This window comes from Phodopus roborovskii, unplaced genomic scaffold (assembly GCF_943737965.1).
Source record: "Phodopus roborovskii unplaced genomic scaffold, PHOROB, whole genome shotgun sequence".
Classification (NCBI taxonomy): domain Eukaryota; kingdom Metazoa; phylum Chordata; class Mammalia; order Rodentia; family Cricetidae; genus Phodopus; species Phodopus roborovskii.
In genome coordinates, this window is record NW_026126434.1 from 16,803,851 (window position 1) to 16,823,318 (window position 19,468).

At 41.8% G+C, this 19,468-nt stretch overlaps 1 protein-coding gene across 5 annotated transcripts in view; it reads left to right on the plus strand.

Moving 5' to 3' along the window:
• Ank3 (ankyrin 3) overlaps nt 1–19,468 on the plus strand; it is a 300,411-nt gene that overhangs the window by 137,661 nt on the left and 143,282 nt on the right. For all 5 annotated transcript variants that reach the window (XM_051186874.1, XM_051186873.1, XM_051186875.1 and 2 more), the window contains 2 exons: nt 15,049–15,147; nt 18,416–18,613. In XM_051186874.1, coding sequence (XP_051042831.1) covers nt 15,049–15,147; nt 18,416–18,613 — 297 coding nt within the window. The remainder of the gene's footprint in view (nt 1–15,048; nt 15,148–18,415; nt 18,614–19,468) is intronic.

Here is a 19,468-nt window from a genome sequence, read left to right on the forward strand (position 1 = left end):
TAGGCTTCATCCCAGGAATGCAGGGATGAATTCAACATATGAAAATCTATCAATGTAATCCACCATATAAACAAACTGAAAAAAGAAAAACCATATGGTCATCTCACTAGATGCTGAAAAAGCCTTTGACAAAATACAACACACCTTCATGATAAAGGTCTTGGAGAGATCAGGAATAACAGGAACATACCTAAACATAATAAAAGCAATATACAGTAAACCAACATTAAACTAAATGGAGAAAAACTTAATCTGATTCCTCTAAAATCAGGAACAAGACAAGGCTGCCCTCTCTCACCATATCTCTTCAGTATTGTACTTGAAGTTCCAGCTAGAGCAGTAAGACAACAAAAGGAGATCAAGGGGTTACAAATTGGAAAGGAAGAAGTTAAACTTTCACTATTTGCAGATGATATGATAGTTTACTAAGTGACCCAAAAAAACTCTACCAGGGAACTCTTTACAGCTGATAAATACCTTCAGCAAAGTGGCAGGATACAAGATTAATTAAAAAAAAAAATCAGTAGCCCTACTATATACAGACTATAAAGGGGCTGAGAAAGAAGTCAGCATTTCTACATTTCAATAAGAAATTGTCCGTATGTAAAGAAAGCTAGAGCCACTGCTGTCAACCACAGTTCCTCTGCTAAGCATGAGCTGTGAAAAGGAGTTGCAGAGGACAATGGAGGGACATTGATTGTTCTTGCCATTTTGTCCCAATGAGGTGCGGGATCATTTATGAGTACCAGAAATCTGTGTGAGGGGGAAATGAGTGTAGGAGACACGTGGAAGAGAATCGTGAAGATGCCTGGACATCCTCTGGGACTTTAGTTGATTTAAGATGACCTTATTTCTCTCTCCTTTGATGCAGTCTTCGCTCATAAAAAAAGAATAAATTATTTTGCATTTTGCATTGTATACAAACCCACAGGGAGTTTAGACAGAGGAGCAATCATTTTTCTCATTTCTGTGTCCAAATACCAGACAAGAAGCGACAAGAAGCGACAAGAAGCAACTACATGGAGGAAGTGTTCATTTAGGTTTCAGGGGATACAACCTCAAGCTCCCTATCATGGCAAGGAAAGCATGACTATGGTAGCTCCATTGTGTAAGGGGATGTCACACCTCTTCCAATCTTGAAAGCACAGTAAGCTGAGTGTGGACAGGAAGTGGTTCAGTACCCTGAAACTTCAAGGCCTCTCCCAGTGACCCACTTCCTTCTGAGGCTCCTCCTCCTAAAGGTTCCCCTACCTTCTCAAACAATACCACAATCTGGGGACCAAGTATTGGAACACATGAGCCCCTGGGAACATTGCTCATTGAAACTGCAATGTGGGATGCATAGTGTCATGTCACCGAAAGGACCTGCAAACATCAGAGTTCTGATGAACATCAACAACTGATCTACTTGGCATGGGACAGCATGTTAGGCAGCTTATTTCTGTGCCCTTGGCCTTCTCGCTTACTGTCAATAAAGGAGAACCCCCTCATTACTACTGTTGAGTGTTAACTTAGATGTGCATGCCTGCAGTTCCATTGAGAGGACATGTGGATATGTAGGAGGAGCCAGAGCAGTGGTTCTCAACCTTCCTAACCCTGCAACACTTTAATACAGTTCTTCATGTTGTGGTGACCCCCGACCATAAAATTATCCCATTGCTACTTCATAACTGTAATTTTGCTACTGTAATTTACATGTAATTTGCATCGTAATGGAAACAGCTGATATGCAGGAGATCTGACTTGTGACCCCCAAAGGGGTTGCAACCCACTGGTGGTGAACAACTGAACTAGAGGGATCAGAATGGGAAAGCCTGTCTTACTTTCTTATTTTCTGCTTGAGTGTGTTGGGGGACAGTTCCAGTTCTGTTCAGACCAAACTCCTGCCTAAAAGAATGAAAGAAGGTGAAGTCTACCCCCCAAACTTGTGAGCTACATGACATTCTCTGCATCAGTGTCTTCCGATCGTGACACCCCTACACCCTCCTCTCCTTCCTGGTACAGACACTAAACTCCCTCGTTGTCTCATATACTTCTCAGCAAGAAGGGCTGTCGCTATTGTAACTTTAATAATTAGGCTGCGAGTGTTGACATAGTGGGTAGAGTGCTTATCACACAAGTGTGAGGACCAGAGTTCAGGTCCCCAGTCCCCATGTAAATTCCAGGTGGACATAGCAGCTTGCCTGGGACATCAGAACATAAAGGAGAGATAGGGAACTGTAGGGTATGCTAGCTAACTATACTCAGTAAAGTGGTGTGCTCTGGGTTCAACTGAGAATCCCTGCTTCAATGCGTAAGATGAAGAGTGATCTAAGAAAACACTCAGCATCAATCTTTTCCTCTACAACATACATACATATGTATCCCCACACAATGAGTCCCCTACCCACCCACATGCACACAAGAGTAATTAGGGCTGAAATATAACTCAGTGATAGAACTGTTGCCCAGCATATGGGAGGTTCTGGATTCAATTCCTAGCACTATAGGGATTTTTAAAAGAAGAGGCTTGCTAGAAGATTCAAGCTGCTTACATGTCGATCTTCCTGGAGTTTGGGAGGACCTGATGTCCCAGAGCCTTTAGTTCTCTGTTGATTGCATTGTAAGAAAGCTTTTCCTAAATCCCCAGGGCTGTTATGCTGAACTGGTGTCACATAGGCTCATTCTGTCTCTTGCCAGCATGCAGAGTGCTTGTGTGATGATGGTAGGACTGTGTGGGGTGTGAGCACTAACCAAGGCAGCATTTTAGACCCGTCTATATGTAGCTCTCCATTCAAGGGGTTTATGGCCATTGCTATTTTCCAACAAGATCTCCCCCCCCAATCATTTACTTATTTATTTTACATACCAACCACAGTAAGCCCTCCCTCCTTTCCACCTGTTCCCTCCACTCCTCCCTTCTGCCACCTCCCTCCCATCCATTCCTCCTCCATCTCCATTCAGATGAAGTAAGGCTTCCCATGGGAATCAACAAAGTATGGCATGTCAAGGCAGGACCAAGCCCCTCCCCCCTGCATCAAGGCTGAACAAGGCATCCACCATAGGGAGTAGATACCAGAGATTCAGCTCATTCAGCAGGGACAGGTCCTGGTCCCACTGCTAGGGTCCCTACAAAAGATCAAGTTACAAAACTATCACCCAGATGCAAAGAGCCTAGGTCAGTCCCATGCTAACTCCCTAGCTGTCCATCCAGAGTCTGTGAGCTCCCACATGCTCAGGTCAGCTCTCTCTGATCCAACAAGATCTTAATGGCTTTGTTTCTGTATAGCCTCAGATACTTTGCTGGGGGCCACCTGCTGTTCTCTGAACTGAACTCTTTCTCACTCTCCTCCAAGCTAGCATGCGTGTATGGTACTTGCTTGTTGAGAAAGACACTCTGTAACAGATGGTCTCATACCATTTTTATTTCTTTTGCGTCAGTTCTCAGCCCAGTCAGAGACTCAATATAGTCCTTATTCTAAAACAATTCTAAATGTCGAGTTGCCACTTTCACTAACTTCTCACCATTCATTAATAAGGCTGAGCTGAGCTGTGGTGGTGGTGATGGTGGTGGTGGCGGCGACAGCAGCGCATACCTTTAATCCCAGCACTCAGGAGGCAGAGGCAGGGGGATCTCTGAGTTCGAGGCCAGCCTGGTCTGAATAGTAAGTTCCGGGACAGTCAGGGCTACACAGAGAAACCCCGTTTCAAAACAACAAAACAAAAATGAAAAGTAATAAGACTGCAGGCTTGCACTTCCTGATGAAATAAATGTGTTGGGGACCTCTGAAAGCAGTATTGATTCCTGCCTCCAAGCCGCTAAACCTGCCTGCCCTTGTAGTCTCCCTGCAAGGTGCCCAGAACATAATTAATCCTCACACACCCCATTGCTTAACATTGCATACAGAGCCACGCCTTGACACGTAGACACACATGTCCATCTCAGTAACAATAGCACTTTGTATTCACTATGTACTCAAAGGGTATTCGCCAGACCTTAATGTCACATTGTTAAAAGGCCTTAGCAATAGATCCAATTCTCATGTAAGGGGGAAAGGGGTGTCTTCATATTTCCTAACCTACTACTCTGAGGTATCTGCCAGAGAACACAGTCATACCTTATATATTTACCCTACCTCTGGGATGTAACTGCTTGTATTTCTCAGTTTAAAACTAAGAAAAAGAAAACCAACTTTGGCTTTCTTTTACATTCTTGGAAGTGTGGTTGTCCTCCTTAAAAACAAATTCTTGCCAAAAGCAAAGTTGTAGGATGGCCTCTCTCAGAGAGGAGATTTTAAAATACAACTTCCTCTTCAGAGCTCAGATTGTTGACATAAGCATAGGACAGCAAAAAGGTCCCAGGTTTATACACAAACCGAGACTAATTGAAAGTATTTCATCTTCATGTCATACAAACGTGCTGATGGCTTTCATTTTCTGTCACAAATACTGGGAACTTAGCCCAGTGTGATGATGCCTGTCTCTAATCTCAGCACTTGGGAAGGAGAGACAGAAGAGTCAGAAGTTCAAAGTCAGTGAGTTCTGGTCAGACTGGGCTTCATGAGGCCCTCCCATCCCCATCTTAAAAAACAAACAACATTTTATGATTTACAGGTGTTTATGTAAAGGAAATGAGGAACATGTTGCTTTTTACCTGTATTCTTTCAATTATTCACTTGAAAAGTAGACTGTAACCACATTGTGATTTGTATATGGCTTGAAAGTTTTTTCTGGGATATATGTTTTAAAGAAAAAATAAAGAAAGAGAGATGATAGAGACACCCTAAAAAATAACAAAACAAAACAAACAAACAAAAAACAAGCAACAGCAGCAAGAACCCAAATACTGATGGGTGCTGGAGAAATGACTCAGCGGTTAAGAATGCATACTGTTCTTCCAGAGGACCCTGGTTCAATTCCCAGCACCAACATGGCAATTCACAACTATCTACAACTCCAGTTCCAAGGGAAAGAAACATCCTCTTGTAATCAATGTGGGCACCAACCTACACATGTTGTATATATGTGTATGCAGGCAAAACACTTATATACATAAAATAAATCTTTAAAAGTATTTTGCCTTTGTTTAAATGCAGAGATGCAATGATGAAAGGCCCAGGGCTTTCACATGGAGGGAAAGGGTGCATCTCTACAACTGCAGAGGAACCCTCACAACACAGGACACTCTTTTTCTTTCTCCTGACATTTGATACCATGCTGCAAAGACCACTTACTGTACTCAAGAAGGACTGCAATGTCATGGATAAATATCGCATGCCTGGTTCTCCAGAAGAATCTAAACAGCAAGCTCAGGACAGTTGCTGTTTTAGTTCATTGTTCATTCACAGGTGCAGGCATTCCACTTTGCCTTCCCTTTCCCCCTAATGAATCTTATCAATGAAAGTACTCCACAGTGATCTTCTATAATCGTCTTGACTGTGCTGCTTTCTTAAAACAAAGTGATAGCAAATGAACAACCCACTGTTGGTTCATTCTGAGCTTTAATGTGAATTTTAAACACACAGCATTCTCTTGAGAAGTATTTGAACATATGAAAGTCTAATTTTTTCATTTATAATTATATATAACATTCTCCTTTTCTCAAGTTCTAGACAAGTCAGCACTTAACAAATCAATTCATTGTGAGATTTATAATACATGAAAATCCTGTCATATTTTTAACCCCCAAATAAAAACAAATAGTTTATATGGAATTAGATGCAGAATTCTCATATATGAAGTTAGGTATAATATTACTTCAGAAACATGTAACATTCTTAAGATCAATATGCATTATGATCATGTAGAATATATATATATATATATATATATATATATATATATGTCTCTGGTGTGGTCTCTATCTACAACCCCTGTTCCAAGGGAATGAATACCCTCTTCTAGTCAATGTGAGCACTAGCCTACACATGTTGTATATATGTGCATGCAGGCAAAACATGAAAAGATTTAGCTAAATGGTTATGGAGGAAACTAAAGAGAGAGAGAGAGAAATAGAAAGAATATAGAGATGATTGATAGGTAGATAGTGGATGGATGGATGGACTAATGAACATACTTATGGCTTAGCATTCTAATTAACACTCAACCTGAATCAAGACAAGAGACACAACACCCACAAAAGCAGGATAGAAACACAAGTAATATAGGATGTTGTGTTCTCTCTGAAAGCTGTAGTTTATGAGAAGACTAAAGGGTTTCATATTCTTACACACACACACACACACATATATATATATATTTACATTTGTATGTGCATGCATGTGCGTGTGCTACATACAGCATGTTTGTGAGGTCAGAGAACAGGTGCTCCTTTACATGTTAAGACACCTTACCAGCCCCTATTTTCATGTTAAGCACATTGAATGAATAGCATTTAAATAAGAAAGAGAATTCAGAGGTCCTATGTCCATATATAAATGGCAGAAATGAATTCTTCACTGGAAGAGAATACTGGATGCTTGTAGTAATATTTGGCATAATAGAAGAAACCTGGTGTTTCAGAAGCAAGTCTGTGTGTGAACTCTTGTTGCAAGTCTTGGCTTCTTGTGTGACCTTGCATTCAAAGCCCTGGAACAGCTTTCTGATCTATAAATAGAAACCTTAATGCCTTTCCCATGTTGCAGTTGTCAAAATAAAATAGGACCCTAGGTATAAAGTTCCTATAACAGAGGATATTAAAAATGACACTACATTCTCTCTTGGATTAACTCTACAATTGGCTACCATTTAAAGTATGGGTCAGTCAAATTTTGAGTGGATAGAAATTCCAGCATAAGATGTGGCTTTCTGTTAAACTCTCATCATAATTCATTGATTTGTCCTGACTGCCGTTCTGAACATCAGGTGCACTATTGAGTATTACTTTACTGTTTTCAGTCATTTCAATGTCACGTTCTACTTTACATTCACACATCCCATGGAGTTCTCCTGGCCTGGCTTCCCTCTCCATGTCTAGAATGAGGGGCTTTTACTTAGGAGAAAAAGAGAAGAGCATAAAGAACACAAACTAAACACATTACTTCTGGAAAGTCCTCTCCCAGTCATTATTGTGTGTCCTGCTAGTCTTGCATTTGAGCAGATTCCAGATGATGAGGATGTGTTCTGTGTAACATTATACAGTGTGACACCCTACTTCCCCTCAGCTTTCTGGTCCAGGTTGTGCTCTGTGCTCCTCACAAAAGTCAGACTGAAGGGAGGTCTTTTTAGCCTGTGTGTATATAGGGTTTGGATCTCTGGCTAACAGAAGAAAGCATCCTGTTCAGCCAGCAGCATGCAGTTCCCACCTCACTAATAAGATTACTGTCATTGAAATGAAATATAAGGCCTAGACCAGCCAGTAGAGGCAATTCAAGAGTCTGCCCAAGGGAAACCCATTCATTATGCCAGTGCTTTAAAAAATCTAGGGGATTGGAAAGAAAATTGTCAACCTCTTGCAATTCCATTTCCCATCACGTCGTCATGGCAACTCAGCATCCCATCTCCATCCTCTCAAGTCAACTACATACATTGTGGTATTGAAATAGGCTCCCTCGCTTCCCCCAAAATTGCCTTTGCCAAGAATTTTCCAGCTGGGAGTTAATATTATATAAGGTTGAAGAATAGCTTTTTTTGGTCCAAGACCCATTGTAAGTGACACTGTACATTGTAAGTTTGCATGAGCTTGGTAACCAAAAAAAAAAAAAAAAAGTTCTTGATGTTTCCCCCCACCTCTCCCAAAAAAACCAAAAATTCCAATATTTCTAACATTTGTGTAATTTAATAGTAACATGCCTGTGTCAGTGTTATGTTGCCAAGCACAATATTCAAAAAAAGCTCTTTTATAAGCTTGCAATATCCTGATTTATAAGAACAGAAAAATTTTATTAGAGCAAATTCTAAGAGTTAAGAAACTGAGTCATGCTCTTCAATTTAATCACAATTGACAAACAGCTTACTCTATTGAGAATTTAGGGGTTTGGCTTTCGCTTTTGTTTTTTCAGTTTCGTTGTTTATTTGTTTTTAAAGATACGATATTTCAATAGTGCTTCGGCAATAGATAAATTGAGTCCAAAACAAAAAAGACAACAGGACCTTCAAGATGGCTCAGCAGGTATAGGAGCTTGCTGCCAAGCCTAGTAACCTGTACTTGGTCCCCAGGACGCACAAAGTAGAAGGAAAAAATTGACTCCTGAAGTTGTCTTCTAACCTCCACATATATGCCATGACATAAACATGCATGCACACATAAATATATGAATTACTGAAAAACGTTAAAAAAATATGCGGCTGGAAAGATGACTCATCAATTAAAAGCACTGGCTGCTTCCAGAGGACCTGGGTTCAATTCCCAGCTCCCACATGGCAGCTCACAACTGCCTGTACTGCCTGTAACTCCAGTTCAAGGGGTTCTGACACCTTCACACCAATCTATATAAAATAAAGTTAAATAAATTATTTTTTTAAATTTACTAAAAGCAGTACAGCTGATTTTTTTTTTTTAAATCATCAAACTAGATAATAGTTGTTTTAAGATTAGTTTATGGTTAGGGATACAGCTAAGGTGGTAGAATGCTTGACCTGATAATCCCAGTCCTGAGACAAGAGACATAGAAGATTAGAAGTTCAAGGTCATTTCTCAGCCTCATCCCAAGTTAGAAGCCAGGCTGGGCTACCCAGTACAGCATCTCAAAAAACAAACAAACAACATTGAAAAGACATTTACTCACTCTATTCTTTAACTTAGTAATTGTTTTTCCTTTTGGTTTGCTGATATAATGCCTTACTCTGTAGTTCAGGATAACCTCTAACTGAATTATGTTCTGGCTATGCCCCCTGCTTCAGTCTCCCTGCCATAACAAGCAGAGGGTCCCATGATGCCTTGCTAGAGTCAAATACGACTTCATCATTTACCTTCCCTTTGGGATTATCGAAAGTGAGGCCATTGTTGAAGGAATAAAATTCTTCATACTTAACAAAGAATGATAAGGCAGGGACTAGAGAGATGGCTCAGTAGCCAAGAGCACTTGATGCTCTTCCAGAGGAGCCATGTTTTATTCCCAATATCCATAACCATCTGTAACAGGTACAGGGAGCCTGACAGTCTCTCTGGCCCCTGTGAATGCCTGCACACATGTGGCACACACACACACTCACACATGCAACGATAAAAAGAAAAGCCTTTAAACAGTTGATGAGGTAGGCGGACTTTGTACCGCAGAGCCTCACTGCACAGACCCAAGGGAAGAGAGAATCCAGCTCACCTCTGAATGCAACATGGAAAGGGAAGGTGTAAATGTGAAGCAGATTTTGGAAAATTACTAGGGGGAAGCATTGTGAGTTGGAGGGATTGTGGCCAAACTGACATGAGAGAACCATTTCTGAGCGTAGAGTCGGGTGCTGAGATGGTAGTGGGGATAAGGGATTGGATCAGGTCAAGGGTTAGGGAGTCTCTCAAAGCTGACCTTGCAAGGTTCCCATACCAGAGGAGAAATTAACAGCGGCAGCCCCAAAGTTGGGACACCATCAGGAGTCAGCTGTAGGGGCAAGTACAAGGTACCCATTCCCCAAAGGAGGTGCACAAAGGAAGACAAAAATGTGGGAGGTGATAAAGCTGCATGTGGTTTTTTGGAGGAGCCTTCAAAGATATACTGTGGTGCAATGGTTCTCAACATGTGGGCCATGACCTCTTTGACTTTTCATTTTAGATATGTACATTATTATTATTATTCATAACAGTAGCAAAATTACAGTTATGAATAAGGTTTGGTGGTGATGGCACCAAATACCAGCACTTGGAAGGCAGTTCGAGGACAGCCTGGCCTACAGAGTGAGTTCCAGGACAGGCTCCAAAGCTACACAGAAAAACATTGTCTCAGGAAAAAAAAAAAAGTAGTGGATATGTTCTGATAATGTAGCAGGAAGCTGAGTTCAGCCACTAGCAGTGGGTAAAGTACTTATGGTGGTGCACAACTGTGATCCTAGCACTCAGGAGTATTCAGGGTTCAGGGTCATCCTAGATGGCCTGGCCTACATAAAATGCTATCTCAAGGAAAAGAGAGAGAGGGGAGAGATAGGGAGAATAAAGAGAGAGAGGAAAGAGGAAAGGATGGAGAGGAGATGCTCTAGTGTTAAACAGCAAGGATTTGGATCCTAGAATAAAGTGTCTCTCAAAAGAGTGGCTTATGGCAGGGACAGCCACAAGGTATAGTCACTGAACAGGGGAAGGGAACAGAAAAATCTAGGGTGAAGCCAGGCTAGATGTTAAAAGTCCTGGAATGCCACCCTGAAAAATTATTTTAATTTAGCACATGCATGTATTGGTATTTGTGGGTGTGTGTTCCCATGTGGAGGCCAGGGGGTGATTTTTGTCAAGTCTGATCCTCCATTATTCTCTGCCATGTTCCCTTGAGATGGGATCTCTCCCTGAACTTGGTGCTTGCTGGCTTTAGACTAGGCTGGTGGCCCCAGCATCTTCCTGACCCACATCCCAACACTGCATCAGCAGCAGCAGTGCTGAGGCTGAGTCAATAGGTGTGCATGACCATGACCAGTTCTTTACATGGGTGCCAGGGATCTGAACTAGGGTCCTCAAGCTTGCTCACCAACACTCTCACTCACTGAGCCTCCTCCGCCACACCACTCTGAAGAATTTATACTTCACAGAGAAGTGAAAAGCAGTTACTGGAACCCTTCCTAAACAGAGATCTGTGCTGGGAAAGGGAAGCTGTCACACAGCTTTTTAAGCGCAAAGAAGTTCAAAGTTCATGCTACTTTATTTTTGTCCAAATGATAAAAAAAAATATCGTGTTTGCTGCTTTTCTATACTCTTTTTGACTGAATCAAGTATGGCTTGTTGAGTATACACAGTTTTAAGTCTTACCGAGTAGCTGCACAACCTCGGTGTTCTTGACTATAAAAACTACACTGCTCGGTAGATCTCTGTGAATTTGAGGCCAGCCTGGTCCACAGAGTGAGTTCCAGGACAGGCTCCAAAGCTACACAAAGAAACCCTGCCTCAAAAACAAACAAATGCACTGCTCACTAACTACCTTACCTTAACTCACATTGACCTCCAAGTGTCCCTGGAGCTCAGCCAGCCCCACCTGTACAGCTGGCCTTTATGACAGGCTGCCTTGCTTCCCTATGGGGTGAATCTCCTGCTGGGACTCTCCTTGAAGGCTCAGGCAATTTGAAAAGTGCCAGATCACATTTGTAGCTGGTGTGAAGAAGCTAGTATTAAGTCTCGAAAGAGTTCTGTTGGTGGCTCTTTGCAGTTTAGAGCAATTGAAGAATGTGACCTTGGGAAGCAGCTGACTGCATTGAAGCAAAGTGACTGAGAGAGCAGAGGTGGCAACCATGGCAGAGCCTGGCTCCCCTACTGATAAGAAAATCTTAGTCTATAGGCTCCACTTACTTGGAGTAGACAGCAGAGGTACAAACATTAGACTGTAGCAGAAAGAAGGGTGGCAGCGACTGAAGATCTGAGCTCACAGACTTGGTCTTCACTGCCCCTTGGTTGCCCCTTACTCATCTCTACTAACCAGAGCCTCGCCTGGCAAACGCCCTTGTAGTGCTGGGCATAAGACCACACACACACCTGCTGGACTCAGGACCTGAGCTGTGCCCACATCCCCTCTGGCTGCATTCTGAATTCAGCCCATTCATCATTGGGAGAGTAATCTTTAAACCTCTTTAAACCCCAAGGGCTTAATTTTTTAAATTAATTGTTATTTGTGTGTATATGATATGTGTGTGTTCATGTCACAGTGCACATATCTGAGGACAATTTTGTAGAGTCACTTATCTCCTACCTTTGCAAGGGTCTGGGGATTGAGTTCAGGTCTCCTGGTTTACATAGCAAATACCTTTACTCATAGTTCAATCTCTCTGTCCATACCTAGAGTTTCCAATATTTAGCAAAGGAATGATTATGAGAATACAGTTATATGGTGTCTTCACAAAAATCTACATAAAGATGAGAAAGGTCTATATAAAGATGAGGCAAAAACAAAACAAAAACAAACAAACAAAAAAACAAAACAAACAAAACAAAAACCAAACCTGGCTTCCTGAAGTCTGAAGTACTTCAAATTTTTTCAAAATAAAAACTTACTTTTAAAGGTAGACTCAATAAAATTGTCCACAAATTGGAGCACTATGCCCAAAACTATTTAGAGTCAGTGCTTGCAATTGATTATGCTGAGATGGCTACATATGGTGATGTGGTATGTACCATGTTCTGCTGAGACAGCCATACTTGGTGCATGTTATAGTGTACCATACTCTGCTGAGATGGCCACATATGGTACATGTGGTATGTGATGTGTTCTGCTGAGATAGCCACATACGGTGATGTGATCCTAGCATGTTTTGCTGAGATGGCCACATATGGTGATGTGATCCTAGCATGTTCTTCTGAGATGGCCATATGAGGTGATGTGATACCTGGCATGTTGGTGTGGGACTAACTTCCAGGATGAAGAAGAACGGCCGGAATGCTTCTCTTTCTTCAGGACTTTAACTTGGCATTTTCTACATGTATTCTAGTGTCTCTGCAGTTTTGAAATTTTAGTTCACTGGCAGCAGTGAGTGGCAGTGTGTGTGTGTGTGTGTGTGTGTGTGTGTGTGTGTGTGTGTGTGTTGTTTTAGAGCAGTGGGTAGGGCAGAGTCACCACTGCTTTGTTCCTTAGACATGCTTAGGTATTTTGTTACTAGGAAATCTCTGGGTCTTGGAGGTGGGTTTGTTTAAGTGGTTGGTTGGTTGGTTGGTTGGTTGCTTGGTTGCTTGGTTGCTTGGTTCCTGTGTTCTGCTTTATCAGTGACTTTCTCCAGGAAACTACATTGCTGTGAAATATAAAGTGAACACTTGAAATCAGCATCAAAGGAAGGATAGTTACATGTCCCTGCAGAAAGTTACAATTAGCTTATATACTATTTGTGACTGACATTTTGTTTTTAAAGAACAAAATATTGCCAGGCAGGAGGAGACAGATCTCTGTGAGTTGGAGGCCAGCCTGGTCTACGAAGTGAGTTCTAGGAGAGCCAGGGCTGTTACACAGAGAAACTCTGACTCAAAAAAACTGAACCAAAACAACCAACCAACCAATCTATGCTCCTTAAAGTGGTAGTAATTTATACATGTGGCAGCATCACAGTGATCACCCTTACTTCTCAGAGCTGTCCAGTCAGGTATAGAGTGAATCTGGTATGCTGAATCAAACACTAGTGTATTGGTAGACATGATTATCTTTAGGTTGTTTTCATTATCTGGAGGGATCTTCCCAGTGGAGAGTACAGAAGCCAACTTGTCTGTGAAAACCTCTCCAGGAGGCCAGGAACACTTGGACACTTTCTCTGAGTGACTAGAGAATCACTCAGCTCCCTGCTGGGTCTCCTAATTATCCCTTAGCAGCTGGTCCTTGTCTGAACTGAAGGAAGATCCACCATCTAGGCATGCAAAGCTCTGAGAGGGGAGGAATGAAAGAAGAAGGCAAAGTATCAATGTCCTGTTGAAAGTTGTGTTACTCCAAATGGATGGGAAATAAATTCGTATGCCTACCAGAAGAGTTGCCAAAATGGGTCATAAATCCATTGCTGCTGATGAAACCGACAATGACATTTCAAGAACCAGGGCACTGGTTCTCAACCTTCCTAATGCTGTGACCCTTTGATACAGTTCCTCACATTGTGGTGATCCCCTACCATAAAGCTATTTTCATTGCTACTCTATCACTGTAATTTTGCAACTGCCATGAACATAATGTAAGTATCTGTGTTTTTTGGATGATCTTAGGCAACCCCTGTGAAAGGGTGGCTCGACCACCAAAGGGCCATAACCCACAGGTTGAGAACTGCTGAGCTCTATCAAAGGACACAACTTTGGTTCCCAGCACACATGTTGGAGGGCTCACAACCTCCTGTAACTCTGCCTCCAGGAAATATGACACCCTCTTCTATTCTTGGAAGGTACCCATGTACACATGGCATATACTCACAAGGACATGAACACATAAAAAATAAAATAAATCTTGAAAAACAAAAAGTAAAAGGAAGCAATGAAACAATATTGACTCGAATATTTAGTGTACTTTGATGTGAAATTCACCACATTCAGAGAGCTTGTACTGTAACTGTTACAAGTCAGTCTACCTTGCAAACAAAATTTATCCCCACTAACATCTGTAGAAGCAAAAATGACAGATGATTTTTATGGTCTGAAGTCTGACTCATTCTAACAGTGTCATATTTAGTAGCAGATATGTGAACTGGTCATGGACAATTCATTAAAAGGATTTTGGGGAAAGCATCTTTTGAGACAGGGTTTCTCTGCATAGCTCTGGCTATCCTGGAACTCGGTCTGTAGACCAGGCTGTCCTCGAACTCAGAGGTCCCCCTGTCTCTGTCTCTCAAGTGCTGGGCTTAAAGGCATTTGCCACCACCATCCTGCTCATTAAAAGGATTTTTAAACAAATTATTTAATTATAAATTAATCATCCCAACCAGATCTATTTTGATATTTAGAAGCTGTCTTCTAAAAGAAAAAAAATCAATATAGCTATCTTAAAATTAAGTTTCTATGTTTATTCTAGAGGATATAATATAGTGGTTAGTACATACTCAAGCACAGTTACATTAAGAAAAAGTGTGCAGGGAGTGAGGTGTATGGATATGCAAGAGGAAGGCTGAACGGTATAAAATTCCTCTCATTAGCCCTCTTTAAGCATTTAGGTCTGAGGAGATAGCTTAGTTGGCAAAGTATCTGTGCAAATATGAGGACCTGATTCCAACCCCCAGAACCCATGGAAAACACAGGACTTACACTTGTAATCCCTGCCACAGGCAAGTGCAAACAGTTCAATCTCTCAGGCTTATTTTTACGAAAATGTAATTCTCGGTTTTAAAATAGAAAATCAGTATATTGGATCCATAAGCAAATCTTTGATGACCCCTGGCCCACAGCATCCTAGATGTTTTATACAGTAACAAGTCATAGATGATGCACTGTATCTGTGAGAGAGGTACTTAACACCATTAATGTCATTAACTTACAGAGCCTCCTTTGTTCCACAGGATGGTCTGACGCCACTGCACTGTGGGGCAAGAAGTGGCCATGAGCAGGTGGTAGAGATGTTGCTTGACAGAGCTGCACCTATCCTTTCAAAAACCAAGGTAAGGTCTTCGGTTTCTGAACATTGTGCTGTGCTCAGACCAGATTCCCTTCACCTTTATTTTTCACCTGAGCCTTTTCAATGAGAGGAAAGCATAGACACCATAACTGCTAAATGCAATATAAGTTTGTCAAATCCTTAGAGGCACTCAAGAAAATTGGAGGACTCAGGAAATGGCTCAGAGGGCAAAGGCTCGCTTTGTCATCACAAGGACTATGCTTCAGATCACCAGCACCCATAGAAAAGCTACAAAAAAAAAAAAAAAAAAAAAAAAACAGTCAGATGTGGTCACCACCTGCAATTCGAGCATTAGGAAGGCAGAGACAGCTTACTAGCTGGACTAGCCTGAACTGGTATGAAGTAGGTTCAACAAGAGACCCTCTCTCAATAAACAAAGTGAAATGTGATCGAGGCAGACTATCCATCTGCATGCATGCACAAGTACACACACACCTTCATGCATGTATGCCTACACACATGCAAACACATGCACACTTGCAAAATAAGCTTATAAAGCTTTTCTGTATAATGTGTTCTACAGTAAAGCCATTTTTTTTCATTTGTTATTTTTGGTCTCTTTTGCTTACTACTTAATGTTACACAATAAGACTTTCAGAGCTCAGCTGGCTGCTGTTTTAAACTCTAGAAAAGATCTACTTTCTGGCTGGATTCTGAGTTTTTTTTCTACATTCCTCCCCCAGTTTATTTCTTGAGAGTTCCTAGGCTGGGACTGGATGTTCAGCTTAATGGTAGAGCATTAGCCTGTCGTACACTGGGCTCTCAGTTCCATGAACATTAAAAACATTAAAATTCTGTTTGTCTATGCCCCCACTACATGGCATTTGACAGGTAAGGCTGCCTACCCTTTCCATTCCCAGCAGTCTTCTGGAACCCTCGTGTCAGCTCACAAAATCAAATGTGCATCTTCCTCCCTGTTTCCATGTTTAGCCACCACAAGAACAACTGGAAATTGGTTGCAGCAGGGAACCCACACACCCGTTGGCTTTGGGATCTGGAATACACTGAGGGCTCTGCTGTTTTAGAAGGCTGGTTGCTAATCCTTGGCCTGGATGTTCATGCACCTGCTCAGTATCTCACACTGAGCCTAGGCTAGCAAGCCAACTCCAGGGAGCCTCGTCTCTGTCCTAACATGCAATAACAGGCATGTGCTGCCATGCCTGGTTTTTTATGTTGGTCCCAAGGGATCAAACGCAGACCCTCCGTGTTGTGCAGAAAGCATTTTGCCAGCTGTGCCATCTCCCTGACCCTCCAAATAGACATTTTTGACTGTTTGCCCTGCCTGTGCTCACCGTGTTTTTAAGTTGGTATCACCTGAGGAGGGTGCCTTTCCCGTTGGCTCTCTCTCCTTACACTGTTTAGAAAGAACCTCTCTGGTGCTATTGGTACCTGCTGGCTGCCTGGGCTGGACCTTCCTGCCTCTGTTACCCATCAGTACAAGCCCCTGTAGGCAGGCACACAGACTGATCTGATTTGGGCACTCCTGCAATTGAGCCTTCCAGCTCAGGCAACTCTAGGCATGTCAAGTTGATGGTTAAATCTCACTAGGCTAGAGCCTTCTTTCTGTCTTTGACACCACTTCCCACTCACAGTCGCTAGCATGTCACATGTTCTCTCAGATTTGTTTACTCAGTCCTCTCTGTAAGACTATGAAAACATAAAGCAACAGAGGATTTGGCAGAAGGGAGGGAGCACAGATGCCCGTGGGTGGCAGTGTCGGATGGGAAATGTCCCAGCCCTTGGTGACACCTTCAGTGTCTACCTCAGTTCAGAATGTTGGGGGGGGTGTACTTTAGGCAGGAACATCCCAGTTCCCCATTGGTGGCCCAAGTATTCAAATTCATATTGGTATTTATTGAGCTTTTATCTTTTTTCTCTGCAGAACTCTCTGCTAGGCAGGTTGGGGAAATACTAACATAAATGTCTTGCCTTTAAGGAGCACAAATACTGGAAATATATGCCCCTCAGTGGGAGTGTGGGCATGGCTAAGTGATTTCATATTGCTTTGTCTTGGAGTTTTCCATGTCCTGTTACAATAAATGTAGAGGAAATAACTGATCTCAGATCATTCAGATGCACTTGGTTCCCCAAGCATGTTTATCAGATCTTTAAGAACTATTGTTAGCCAGGTGTTGGTGGCACACACCTTTAGTCCCAGCACTCGAGAGGTACAGGCAGGTGGATCTCTGTAAGTTCGAGGCCAGCCTGGTCTACAGAGAGAGTTCCAGGACAGGCTCCAAAACAATACAGAGAAACCCTGTCTTGAAAAAAAAAAAAAAAAGAAATACTAATAATTTAAGGAAAAAACAAACAAACAAAAAAACTGAATTTGTTTTTGTTAGAGAGGAAAGGGTTTGTCTGGCTTATTTAATATGCTAAATTATATCATTAGTAACTATAGACCTCCTCACTGTAAATGGGCCTGCTGAAAATCTCCCAGGCTTGCCCACTTAGCTCCCCTACTCAACTGAACCTTGAGAAGATTGACATTGACCTAACCAGCCTTGCTTCACTATCTTTGAACAAACATCCACTGAAGAGAGAATGTCACTCCAGACCATTTTCCCTTTGGTTCTGTGGCTTGAACCTAAGGCCTCCTCTACTCATTTCTTCTCTGAGATCTTTGAAATAAATCTTCAGCTTCTTCACAAAGTACATGACTATGACTAAAGCCAAGCTGATTTAAGCTGAGGTCACATTACTGGGTCCACAGTCAGTGGCTTTCTTTTACTCATCATTGACACACGGGGGCACCAGATTTCTAGAAATGGATGGAGGTTTCCCTGCTGCCCATTGAGATGAAATAATGAGGTAATGAGGTATCTGCAACATTGTACTTCTCTAGTTATCTACAAGGGTAAATAAAATGAGTAATAAACCAGTGTCTGCTAATCAACTCTCCTTCAATTATTTATTCATTTGTGTATGTATGTATTTATTTATTTGTAGTTTTGAAAGATAAGAAATCCTACTAAAAATGCAGTGAGTTTCTGGGCCCTCATACAACCCATAGAAGTTTTAAATTGGGGAAAGAAAATTGCCCTTGATGGTTTGTTTTTCGTTGGCATGAGAAAAGGAAGATTTTTTTTCAAAGCAGGTGCCATCCAAAACAATTGTCATCACCTTTTAAAAACATAAGGTATTTCCAAATGAAGAATTGGAGTTTTTAACACGTTTGCATTTGTTATGTATCTGGCTCATTTGAGTTAATAAGGCAAAGCACTGAGTCCTCTTTTCCTTGTGTGTTCCAGAATGGACTGTCTCCATTGCACATGGCTACACAAGGGGACCATTTAAACTGCGTCCAACTCCTCCTGCAGCACAATGTGCCTGTGGACGATGTCACCAACGACTACCTGACTGCCCTCCACGTGGCGGCCCACTGTGGCCATTACAAAGTTGCCAAGGTTCTTTTGGATAAGAAAGCTAACCCCAATGCCAAAGCCCTGGTGAGTTTGTCCTGTTGTCCTGCCATCCAGCTGTCCATCCAGCCTGAGTGTCTCACATGGCGCCTTGCCTCTGGAGGGATTGTCTTCCAGAGATAATGACATGATGGAAAGTCCATGAAATTGGCATACTTTGTTAATCTTTGCAAATGTCCTTGGAAGTGGACAGAGCCTCCTGTGCTGATGGGAACAAAGCCGTCTAAGCAATTCAGGGTCTCACTAGTGTTCTTCTCACACGAGTGAAACCCTGACAGCACACAGTAACAAAAAGACCCACGTGGCCAGCTTCATTTGCCTAACTGCAGTAAGGTCACTCACTATTAGACATTTGAGTTGTTGTTCCTGACAAGTCAAATCTTGAAGCAAACCAGGCATGATGGCCTAAACCTTTAAACTTCTTATCCCAGCACTTGTAAGGCTGAGGCAGGGGGATTACCATGCGTTCAAAACCAGCTTGATTTAAAGAGACTTTGTTTCAGAAAAAAATAGATATATACATACATCTACATATGTGTGTATACATATATATACATACATAATGCATACATACATATATACATACATACATAGACACACACACACACACACTCACACACACAGCAACTTTGCAACTGGACATAATAGCAGAAGAGTTCTGAGTTCATGGCCAGCCAGGTCTATATAACAAGTTCCAGGTCAGCCAGAGCTACATAGTGACACAATGTCTTGAAAATAATAATAATATCTGACCAAGAATTTGTGAGCTGACATGATGTCAACCTTTGGTTTTTCTCGATAAGACAATGTTATTGCTGAAATAATTAATTATTAACAAAGTGTTTATATTTCATTCAGGGTAAGCACTTGGTGCTCATGGTA